This window comes from Taudactylus pleione, unplaced genomic scaffold (assembly GCF_031769625.1).
Source record: "Taudactylus pleione unplaced genomic scaffold, aTauple2 ptg000203l, whole genome shotgun sequence".
In the NCBI taxonomy this organism is placed as follows: Eukaryota; Metazoa; Chordata; class Amphibia; order Anura; family Myobatrachidae; genus Taudactylus; species Taudactylus pleione.
Window position 1 is genome coordinate 5,005,001 of NW_028284605.1, and position 12,746 is coordinate 5,017,746.

The 12,746-nt window shown below is 42.0% G+C and overlaps 1 protein-coding gene across 3 annotated transcripts in view; it reads right to left on the reverse strand.

Annotated features, from left to right (window-relative positions):
- Window positions 1-12,746, reverse strand: part of TMIGD1 (transmembrane and immunoglobulin domain containing 1) — a 136,001-nt gene that overhangs the window by 11,488 nt on the left and 111,767 nt on the right. For all 3 annotated transcript variants that reach the window (XM_088477803.1, XM_088477805.1, XM_088477804.1), the window contains 2 exons: window positions 9,950-10,053; window positions 2,796-2,824 (listed from right to left, as the gene is read on the reverse strand). In XM_088477803.1, coding sequence (XP_088333929.1) covers window positions 2,796-2,824; window positions 9,950-10,053 — 133 coding nt within the window. The remainder of the gene's footprint in view (window positions 1-2,795; window positions 2,825-9,949; window positions 10,054-12,746) is intronic.

A 12,746-nucleotide genomic window follows, 5' to 3' on the forward strand; every position in this document is an offset into this window, starting at 1 on the left:
AACCACAGGAATGTGTATTTATTTGATTACTGAATTTGTACCACTGTATTATTTGGTTCTTACAATTATAAATGTACCTTTTTTTTTCCCCCTAGAAAACAAACCTTTGTAGTAACAAAAAGCACAAAACCAATAAATCTGACTCTAGACCATGGTATGAAATATTCCCTAATGAAATGTCTCTTGTTAAATCTAAATACCTCACAGTCTGATGTAGCACTTGTCATTTTATCTGTTTTCTCAAAGAGGAAACCTGTGCAACCACAGGGAAAACATACAAGCTCCACACAGTTAGGGCCCTACTTAGAATCAAACACATGGCTGTAAGTTAATGCTAACCTCTTTGCCATGGTGTTGTCCATAATGATTTATTTTAATGCATTACAGATTATAAGAGACTTGTGACTCTATTCAGCATTAGATGAAATACAGCACTAAAGTAGAGAGTTATCAAACCATCAATTTGTAATTTTAAATCGCAATGGATTATGCTGGAGCTATATAAGTAAGAGTTAATAAATACATGGTGTTGCAACCAATCAGATTACACCTATTATTTATCTAGTACAGTCTATAAAATGCTAGCTAGAATCTGGTTGGTTGCTATAGGTAATGTCTCCACTTTAGGCGGTTTGATAAATCTCCCCCTTAATCCCACATTTACACAAGAATACTACTTTTTCTTTTAGATTAATTCTCACATGCTTGTCTAGCATACGTTTACTTAGCGGAATATATATTGTGATGGTGAAGAAGGCTTAATTTAGGCATCATTGGCTGATAAATGTAGCATAAAAGAAAATGGAAAAATATTAACCCTCAAAAAAGGAATTACTTTACAATGACACCCAGCAATGCAAGAACCTTAAACTTAAGCAATATCTGCTGCCTTTTTTTCAGTTTAGTATAAAACCAGTTTACAATATAATAGTAGCTGCTGTTCCAGGTGTTGCCTAGGTTTTGTTTCATAATATGCAGACATTCCATCCCTAACTCATAATAATTCAGGCATTCCTTCCATATGTCGTAACAGACATAGACAACCCTTGGCAAGGTGGCACTTAAGGATGTTTGAATGGAACCTGTAGGGTTTATCTCTCCTACTGCACTGCACCTCCCCACACCTCCTGCTGATACTTCTCTCTCCACAGGCGAACTAAACCATCTCCAAGATGGAAGACCCACTCTTTCAATACGTCATAATATAAAGACACTCCTCCCTATGTCATATTATACAGATACATTTTCCAAATGTCTTAATATAAATATTCTCCTTCTATATATGTTTTTCATTATATACAGACATTCCTTCCTTATGTCACAACATGCACACACAGCTTCCATATCTCATACTATACCGGTACTCCTTACCAAATGTCACAATATACAGGGACTCCTTCCCTATGTCACAATATACAGTCACTCCTGCTTACACCTACCGGAGACTATTTTTTATACATTGATCTAATATGATTTAGCCCACAAATTCACTAGGAACCAGTACCACATGGTCACATGCCGGGAATTGTGATTATACCAGGTAGTGCCTCAGTGAAATCACCAGTCTCCCAGTAAATTGTCACCTTGCATTTCGGTCCATAAAATTAACTCCACTGTGCAGTTGCAGATCCATGTTAAAACCATTTTCATAAGATATCCTACAGTAGTTTTTATATATATATATATATATATATATATATATAGATACACACACACACACACACACACACACACACACACACACACACACACACACACACACACACACACACACACACACACACACACACACACACACCCCAAAAGTCAGGCAGCACTCAGAGTCTTAGTACATACAATACCCTCACCAGAGGGGTTTAATGGTCAGTCGACGTTTCGAGGTGTATCCACCCCTTCCTCAGGACAACTTAATAAAGTGAAACATAAACATCAAAACATATATATACATAAAACAATATACACTTACCCCACTGTACAACCATGCACACCTGGTCCCCGTCCGGCGCCCGAACTTCGGAGACCAGGTGTGCATGGTTGTACAGTGGGGTAAGTGTATATTGTTTTATGTATATATATGTTTTGATGTTTATGTTTCACTTTATTATGTTGTCCTGAGGAAGGGGTGGATACACCTCGAAACGTCGACTGACCATTAAACCCCTCTGGTGAGGGTATTGTATGTACTAAGACTCTGAATGCCGCCTGACTTTTGTTGTTTATACAGTTTGGGGGTGCTGTCCCCCTTGGAGGGCACCAGAGCAAGGATTGGGCTATATGCCTTTTGACACAGAGTGTGGGAGTGCCGGTGCACTGCTTTGTGTGTGTGTGTGTATATATATATATATACACACACACACACACACACCAGGAAATAAAGCTGTACTTCAGGGGTTGTGTCTGCAACATTGTTGTTTTGTAATTCACACTGACGTCATTCACCACAAATGACATAAGGAGGGCAATGATGGTTTTGCAATTGTTTTAGATTAGTCTTCCTCAGAACTAGTCTGGTAATAATTACAGGCTCAATAGTTCAATGCCCACGGTAACTCTACCCCAAGTTAGCAGTGCTGTAAAACAATTCTTGAAAATCACTCAAGAGCTTCATTCTGCTGGTCTGGTTCAAAGGGCAGTTGCAAGACTGATGACACTTAAGTTGTCAGGAAACTGGAAAGGGAGCTGCATTTAATAAAAAAAAATAGGCAAGAATCCCATATGTTAGTAAGAATCCTGCAGACAGATAGTAGTATGGAACCGTCCACATAGATCACTGTAACATGAGAATGTGTACTTACATAGCAGTGTCATCACGACTCTTCTGGCACTGCAAAGAAAGGAACAGATGGTAATCATATGTAGAATGTGTGACATTTATCGCACCCTGCACTCTATACACAAGGTATTAGTAAATGGCTTATGATAGAGCCTATCAGGGACGTAACTAGGGTAGCGCGACCTGTGCCATGGTACAGGGCACCCCAGGGCAGGGGGCGCTGTTTGGGTCTGTCACTTTTCCTGTTTATTATCATTCTCACTTGTAGCTTCTTCTTCTTTTATCCCCAGCAATCTCCTGGCTGTCCATGGAGTACCCCTGTCTTCCTTGACCCTTCACTATGAGGCCATGGCCCTTTTTGAGGTGCACTATCTTATATCCCTATCTAAAAAATGGGGGGGCACCAATGCTTTCTCTGGCACAGGGCACCAAAAAGTCTAGTTACAGCTCTGGAGCCTATTATGACATTTATAGCAAAACATTGTATAATTCTATTAACACGCACCCGAACCAAGAAAATACATTTACCAGATACTCAGGGTTTTCTTTGTTGTAGGACTGAATATTTTTCCCTGAAATAAAAATGTATTCAATATTTCTAAAATACTTTAAAAGGACTGGTAATGGGCTTGTTAACATTACAATTTTTGTCCCGTCTTCTCATTCCTCCTATTTACTCCCTGTGATACTTCTCCTCATTCTACCTGTTCTCCAATTTACCTCTTTGGGGGAGATGTATCAAGCATACTAAACCGTTGAGAAGTTGCCCATAGCAACCAATCCAGCTTTTAGTTATTTTATAGAATGTTCTTGATGATAGCTAAAAGCTGTTTGCTCGGGATGTGTCAATTGACCGACAGCCGGCATCCTGATCGGAAGTACAGTGGGGCCGGGTAGCCGTTAGCCATGGGGGTGAGGGTTAGGGTTAGGTTTAGGCACTCCACGGGGGACTTAGGCTTAGGCTGTGGGAGGGGGGAGGTTAGGGTTATTCACTAAGAGGGGAGGGTTAGGTTTAGGTACTTACCGGTAGGGTTAGGGTATGGGTTAGGGTGCAGGGAAGGAGGGTTAGTGGGTATATAGGACAGGGGAACACTACTTACCATTCCCCTGTCGGGATTGTAGCCATCGGGATGCCGCTGTCAGTGTATTGACAGCCGGCATTCTACACGTCTGTATCATACCCAACCCATTTGGTCGCTATAAGTAACTTCTCCACTTGTCCTCTTTAGAAGGTTCGATTTATCTCCCCTTTTATCCCCTTTCATCTATTCACCTTGTTATTGTACCAATTCATATTCTTATTCTACCTGTTCTCCAATTCCACCTTCTCATTCTACAGGTTCTCAGTTACACATTCTCATTCTACCAATGCTTTTTCTCATTCTTCCAAATCACCTTCTCATTATACAGGTTCTCCAATTACACTCTACATTCTATCAATGCACCTTCTCATTCTACAAATTCACCTCACTCTACAAGGTTGATTCAATTAGCCGCAAGTCCCATGAAGCGCCATGCATGTCAACTTGCCCGCATTATGCCCAGATCTTGCCCTGAAATCACTGGGTTTTGTAAGCAGACCTATGGGGCTGTAAACAAAAATCCATGATCTGGTTCTGTAAGTGTGGCATATGTGGGCACTTATTCGCGGGGCGACCCAGCTCACAGCTAATTGAATTAACCCCTGAATGTTCTCTAGTTGTCATCCTCTCTGATCCTCCAATTCTCTCTCTCATCCCATTCATTTATATTCTTTTTATTCATTCCTCTTCTTGTTCTGTCTCTATTATCTGGGGACAGTTCAGTGGACAATTTGTAGCTATCTCAATGCTCAATGCTTCAGGGTGAATTCGAAAAAAGAGCAAAGTCTAAAGCAAAGGTTCTCAAACTTGGTCCTCAGGATCCCAAACATTGCATGTTTTCCAGGTCTCCTCACAGAATCACAAGTGAAAAAAATTAGCTCCATCTGTGGATCTTATAAAATGTGTCAGTGAGTACACCTGTGCTCCTGCTGGGTGTACTGAAAAACGTGAACTGTGTGGGGTCCGGAGGACCGAGATTTGAGAACCATTGGTCTAAAGTGTGTCTAAATACCAGGCAGACAGCATGTACAGTTACACGACCCATTAACATTACACATTGTGAGGAATGTTACACAGAGATACGGGCTTTAGGGATTTTAAACATTAACTTTGTTGCATGATAGGAGTTAACATACTAAATGTTTCCAGGTATGACTTAGGCTGGGTACAAATCAGAATGACATAGAAAAGATGCAATTTCCCTTCATCCAAAAACACATGTAATAGAGTGTACACACTATGCCATCTTCCGAACGATGGCACGATATATCATGTCGGAGCATTGTATCCAATTAATCTTTTCTCCTGTACACCCTGTGCAATCATCATGTAAATCACTGGCAGTTCAGGTGACTTCTTCAGAGCAAAGATATTTGTTATGGTCTTCCGGTTGGGCATATACACTGCACGGTGTGCACCACATGGTTCATGAGATCTCCCCATCTGATGTGCCGCACATCAGATGGGAAGATGCAATGAATGACGCACATAAACATGAGAGAGAGCGTACAAAATATGCGATGTGAACGATATGTTATTCCGATTTGTCTCAAAACGACATTGTCCAAAAGATCTCCTAATGTGTACCCAGCCTAAGTATAGGACTTTCCACAATGTGTGCTGCAGATACATGAAATCTGTTTTCTCATGTTTCCATCTAAGGGAGCTGGAAATTACAGAATGATTTAATAATTTCTCTATTGCATGGTGCAATATGAATACCAATATATATTTTATTTGTGAGCTGTCTGTGCCTTATGTATAGTCATGTAATAGTGTCTGCTCACAATTTGAATCATAAATGTGTATAGGAGGAGTAATCCAATTACACGCGAAAAATCGGAGAAGTTTCGCCTGTCTGACTTTCCGCCTACATCGTGTGTTTTTGGCGAAATCAGTTTTCGTGTGTACCCCTGCTTTCCACTCTATTCAATTCCAAAGGACACAAAAACGGAACCCCGCAAAACGCTAACAAGCGGAAAGTGCAGTCAAAAACGGGGAAACCAGCCTGACGCCCCCCAAAAGATGCACTAACATTTGGGATCAATATAGATACCCCCGAGTAGCCCTACTGAAGATATTGTGGGTACTTAAGTTGTGACAATAGGTACATAATAGCTTGCACAAGTGGTGAAGAATAGCATTAAGCAGTATTTTTTGGTGAAAATGAGTCCTGTCAAATTTGGGGCACTTGAAAATGGGTGCAAGCATATTTTGAAGTCCCTAAAGTGAAGTTTTAAATAACATGAAAAACGCACCTGCTGCAAGGTCCTGCTATCCCAAAAACACCTGCCCCATACTTGGGGGCCCCCAGAAGTCTATTTCGCTACTTTTTTTTGTCCCCCAAATTTGTATTTTTTTGCCCCCCATTTTCAAAGTCAGATTTTGGGGTGTCCCTCAATGTTTTTTTTTAGGATTTGTTTGATGCAGTTATCCTTTGGGGGGCTGTCCCAAGGCTGCAGAGTGGTTGTCCACTCCAAAACCCCAATTCTGCACTTTTTTCTGCCTGCTATTCATAGGCAAAACTTTTCCGCCTATTACATTGCATTGACTTTCCGTGTACGGGAAAAGTCTTTGGAATTGAATACGGAGATAAGCTACCGCCTGGTGAAATGACTTCACCTGTGATACTTTTCCACGGATTCGGATTGTTTGTGGCTAATTGAATACGGCCCTAAATGTATTACAGTAAAAAAACACTTGCAGAAGAAATTTTAGGACAATTATCCACTAAATTATGACCATGGACATGACAAAAACTAGAATAAAATTATGGTTTGGCTTTACAAATGAGCTATATAATACTGTATAAAATTGTAATTGCTATAGTAATAGTATGTGCTGTAAGGGAGATTACTCTCACAGGCTGGAACATGTGACGGGTTTATCCATTTCATATTGTGTGTATTTGTGCCCACTGACCCCATTTTATCTGATGTACTCCAAATAAACGCTTGCCATGGCTGCATGTCTGCATTATAGGAGTTAGTATGACATGCAGTAGTTTGTATAGACTACCTAGTTGGTATGCACTGATCAGAATGTCCATGTTAGCTGGTCTCAGTTGGCTAAATCAAGTGCATATCAATAAATGACAATAAAACTGGAAGTGGCAGGAAGGTGCTGGGTGTCATGCAAGCCTACTACTACGTAGGCCATGTGCAGTTAGTGCGGACATGCAGGGTATCCCCACGTAATAAAATACCATGATTCTGAGCCAGTCTGAATGCAGTTATACTTAGAGATGCTCTGTAAGCTGCACATGTGCCGCAGCTGACCTATCATCTTGCAGCAGCCACGAGCGATTCTAAGTCGTACACATTACAGTCACTTCTCATTGATGGCTGAATGGGTTTTACTGGGTGGGAACTGGACATTCTCACATAGGAGAAGCATCCTGTGAGCGTGTCATTAGAGTTGCGACCAGCTCTGAGTTGAGTTATGGATTGTTCTCACCATTTTCAGTGGCATCTTGACTTCTGCATTGAGGATGCGGTAGGAGTGAGGGCACTTACATTTGAAGACGGCTGCCCTTGCAGAACGGTGGCATAAATGTGTATGACTCTGAATATAGGTGCAGAGGCGCTTAGGATTTACGATCGCATTAGGTGTCTGGAATTGCGACTCAGAATTAGGACCGGAATATTGGTTCTGATGTTAATGTGATCTGATCTATCTTTAATGAGCCATTTCGGACATACCAAAATAGAATTAGTGTATAATGTTTATATAATATTACAGAATGTATAAATAAAATGTACACTTTTTATACCATATACCAGTTTTTACCATTGCACATTACCATTTCTATTCTTCTGCGTAATGTATAAGCAATACTACCATTAGGTGATCGCTTATGGTGCTAACATTTCAGAGTCACCTACAACACTGAATGAGTAACAGCATGTCACTTATATAGGGGGGGATTTGCTAAAGTTTAGTGTTTACAAAGGAACATTTTACATCTTGTTTTATGTGTAGATTGCAAGCCATGTAATTTACTAAAGGTAAAACCGCACATCAAACCACATTGCTTTAAAGCACCAGTTCTAGAGTCCTAACTATGATTTTACAAATGGAAGAATACAAATCGTGCAATGTATTCATCTGCAGTGTGCACAGCCGCATGACCGTATTGCCTACCCCTCTATCAGAACAGAAAAAAAGGTAATTACTAGAGAGTCAATGCTGACTTCTGAATTAAGTAGTAATAAATCATTTATTAAGCAGTCAATATTAATTATTTTAAAAAGGAGTCATTAGAAACATTTGTAATAATAAACATTATGTAATAATAAAGTTATTATTATACAACACTATGATGGGGCAACGCTTATTATTTCAGACACCATTTATTGCATCGCTGCAAGTACCAGGATGCAAATGACGTTATCTGTTACCTCATAGCGGACCTCTGTAAGTGCCTACTCCAGTCTGACGCTGTCTTTAGATATTTTCCCCCAAAACATTTGTATTAGGAGTTTGCATCAAAGTGCAAAATATGTAATATGATCATGAATCAGTAAAGTGAAAGATGTATAAAACATGTGACCATCTTGATCATTTACATGGTAGCCGTGCGTAAACCAATCAGGAAGAGATAATAAAATGAGCTGCTCCAAAGCACTAAAGCTAAACCCTAATGTCTATGTTCTCTTCAGACTGTAAAGGGACATATACTTTTATAAATTCCTACTATTTAAGTCCATGTAGGGAAGCTATAGTACCAATCCATGTGTTGCTATGTGTTACTGAAAGTCAGGAAGGACTTCTGTCCTTCAAAATTTCAAACCTAAAACAGCTGCACCATGGGATCATCTACAGGACGCTTCGGTGGCGCTGCAGCAGTGATACTGGCTAAAGGGTGCTGTACCAGACAGCCAGCCAGCCAGATGCAGCGACCGGGACAGGCGACGGTGCCACCCACAGAGCCCTTAGCATAAGATGTGAGCTGTTTTACAGCAGGAGCAAATATGGGACGTAATTCAAGAATAGGAACTAAACATGGGTAAAAGGAACACCTACCATACATATCTACTAAGGAGGGGGAGATAAAGGGGGGAAAAGGGACTAGAATTAAATCAAAGTAATTTGAATGATGTAACAGAAATGCAGTAAGTGGGATGCCGAGGGTGAGAATAAAAGATGCAGGGGTTGAAGGTAACAATGAAGAGAATGAGCCACATCTTGGCATACTGGGCAGGGTACTGTGGCCCTGATTCAGAGCCGGACGCTCTGACAGAGCGCTCGCTCTGAATCAGGGAGTCTTTTTTTTTTTTTTTTTTTATGGAGTGGCCTCCTGGCCGCTCGCATTACTGTGGGTTGCCACCCACAGCTAATGCGAGCGGCCAGGATGATGGTCGCGATGGTCAAGACCATCGCGACCATTGGGCTTGCGACGAGACCCTTGTGGTAGGGTTTCGTTGCCGCAACCCCCAGAGAGCTTTCGTCTCAGAGCCGAAAGCTCTCCCACTGGCATCACTTGTGATGTCAGTGGGGCCGCCCCCAAACGGTAGGCGTTCTCATGGGAACGCCTCCGTCTGGGCAGCAACCCCCCCGGTCCGCCCACCAAAGGGGGCGTGCTGTCACTCAACATCGACAGCACGCCCACTTTGGTGCGAGACCCGGAGCGACGGAATGCCCGTCGCTATCCGGGTCTTGCGCATGCGCACGTCGGAGCCGGCTCCGTCGTGCACATGCGCTCTGGGTCACCATCGACCCGGTTGCGAGCGCTCAGCGCTTGCGACCGGGTCTGAATCAGGCCCTGTGTTCTGTCATTTGTGTACTTGTACTAACCACACAGAGTAGCCAATGACAGCACTGACCCACGCTAGGCTCCCTGATTGACTTTATTTTCTGATTTGAAAGGGAAGGGGGATGAAAACACTAAACTGCCACAAAACCACATTAGCTGCTTTTGCTGCCCAAAACCTTTGGTAAAATATTTATCAAGAAAATACCTTTACATTTTGTTTATTACAAATAAATAGCCTTATACTGTATATAGGAGGACATATGACAGAAAACATTTATTTATATGTATGTAATATCTGATTATACACTTATATATTTTTCCACGGTTATCAAAACTTACTTTTATTATTTTATCTCTCCGTGCGAAGAGCCCAAAGGCAATAATGAGGGCTCCTACCACCACGGCTGCCACAATTGCTTCCACAGGTAGAGTGGGCTTTCGATCTATGTAAGACAAACCACATTTAACATTTTGTTATGATCAGAATAGCAATTTCCTAAAGACAAAAAACAATCTGACTCTGTTTTCCATGGCCATATCTCAGACCAATGGCCCATACAGGGGCGTTTTAAGAGAGCATGGGGCCCATGTGCATCCTTCGTTTGAGCCCCATCCTCTGTCAGCGCACTGAGCGCAATGCCAGAATCTGCTGCGCATGTGCAGGTCACTGGGAAAATGGCCGCCGCCATTTTCCCAGTGACTTTTTGCTGCTCTGCAGTGCCGGTGCGGAGCAGCACACCGGAGACTGAGGAAAGGTGAGTATTATTAACTATATGTGCGGTGTGGGTCCCACGTTCCCCGCACACCTTGCGCCCATTATAAAGACTCCTATCGGCCCATAGAAATTCAGAGATGTTGCACACAGAACAAGACTATAACAAATGGAAAATGACAGCCTGTAACCCCATAGCTATCCTGGTCCTATTTCTCATGTGCGGCTATTTTTCTGTTATAACTTCTGTTTTCATGAGTAAATTACTCTGGTAAACACTCATTTTATTGCCAATCATATTAGAGCGATTTGGGGGAAACTCTAATTTTTGAGATACACGGATGAGAAACAAGAAAAACACAAACACAATAGACAACTGTCAGCTGACTGCTGGTTGGGTGGCCGATCACTTCTATACGGAAGGGGAATATTCTAGAATGATCGCAGAGTGAATACCTAGAATATTAACGTGTCTCACCTTCTAGATTGTTTCGATAGATTCCAATATGCACGCGTTATAGCTAAGTTTCCTATTACTTGAGGGTATCCATTATCTCAAGAACAAGAGCCAATTCAGAAAACTACTTTAATTTTTGTATACAGTAACCCCAAAATACTCTGAATTCGTTCAGAAATCCTTGACAGCTTAACAATTTTTTTTTTCATTGGGCTGTGTTATTACTCAATATGATCTTGTGAGTAGTGGGCACTCTACTCTGAACCTTATGTTTTTATGCCTGTGCATCTACCCATTTGTACTCTATCCATCCATTGTGCTATCTCTAAATGTATGTTCATTATGATTTGCAGATGTTCTGTCGTAAACATAAAGCAGATGGCTTCTGGTGACCTGATTATTGACTGTGTCAGGACACCGACACCAACAATTTCCTATATGACAGTATTAATTCGGAGTATTTATCATTACCTGATAGATGCTAATGACGGCTCCCTTCCTTAGCTACAAAGTGGCATAGTAGGGGTCAGCAATTATACAATGAGTACCTAATTAGAGCAGATAGATCTGCTTTTAATACTTGCCACCAGGTTACAGTTTGTCTCTAAAGGCAATTGAACGGCCGATATATCATGTGTGCATTGGCCAGTGGGTACAGATGTTCTGTCTGTGAAAGACATAATTAACAGACAGATTGCATTGGCTGTGCAGCACATTGTGCGGTGTGTACGGGCGCTTGGCTGACCGCCTGTACACTTGCTGCAGGGCAGGAGCCGCCGGTGACTGACAGCTCAACGGGACGGGCGCATTTAAATGACCGCCCAGTTGTGACGTCGTGGCCAATCCGTTGTTGTAGTGTGTACCCAGCTTTAGCCACCACATTGGTCTAATTTTACTCAAGATTAGAGGGTACATTTACTAAAGGTTTATTTTAATTGATTAAACATCTATCTAAATTGATCTATATCAGTGTTGTGTTTTAGGGTCTAAGGGACCCATTTATCAACGAGTTTTATCATACGCAAGGAGTTTTTAATACTCGTTGTACATGATAAATGGTGCGCCAGCCAATCAGTTTCCAACTGTCATTTTTCAAACAGATGACAGGAGCTGATTTGCTTGAGTACCATTATCATATGTAAAAAGTTTTAAAACTCATTGCGTATGATAAAACTCGTTGATAAATTGGCGCCTAAGGGGGCTTATTTAATAAACTTAATTTTCTCTCTCCTTAATTTTCACTTTTTATTGCATTTATTTGATTTCAGTATTTATATGAATTTTGCTGCCGGGACAGCCGAAGAGATAATGGGCTGTACTGACTTGCTATTACTCACTAGAGCAGAGGTTCCCAACGCGGTCCTCAAGGACCCCCAACAGTTAAGGTTTTAGAGATATCCATGGTTGAGCACAGGTGACTTAATTAGCTCAGTACCTCAGTCCATTTGATTTAACCACCTGTGCTCAACCATGGATATCTCTAAAACCTGACCTGTTGGGGAGCCTTGAGGACCGCATTTGGGAACCTCTGCACTAGAGTATCAGTGAGGGAGGCTGCTGTCAGACAAGGATCTGGCTGTGTACCTAGCTGCTGCTACTGTTGGGAGGGGTGGGCAGGGTGTATCAATGTGTTGTGTGTAGGGGAGACACAGACAAGAGCTGGGGCTGTGATCTGGGAAGGAGGAAGAGTCGCCACTGCTAAGTGTGGTGCGACTGGTAATCGGGGGAGGGAGGGGATCTGACTGTTGCTATGTGTGTGCGAGGGGAGGGGAATCCGATGGCTGCTGTGTACTGGTGAAAAAAGGCACTAGTGCACGCAGGGGGGGATTCTAAGTACCCAGAAACCCTCCCCTGACTAACTAAATAGTTGTTGTTTTTTTTTCAGAGATGGAGACAGTCTTGTCTCTGCCTCTGCACCATCCGCGGGCCACCCACGATCGGAGCTGTCTGGCTGCTGCCTGTTCAGC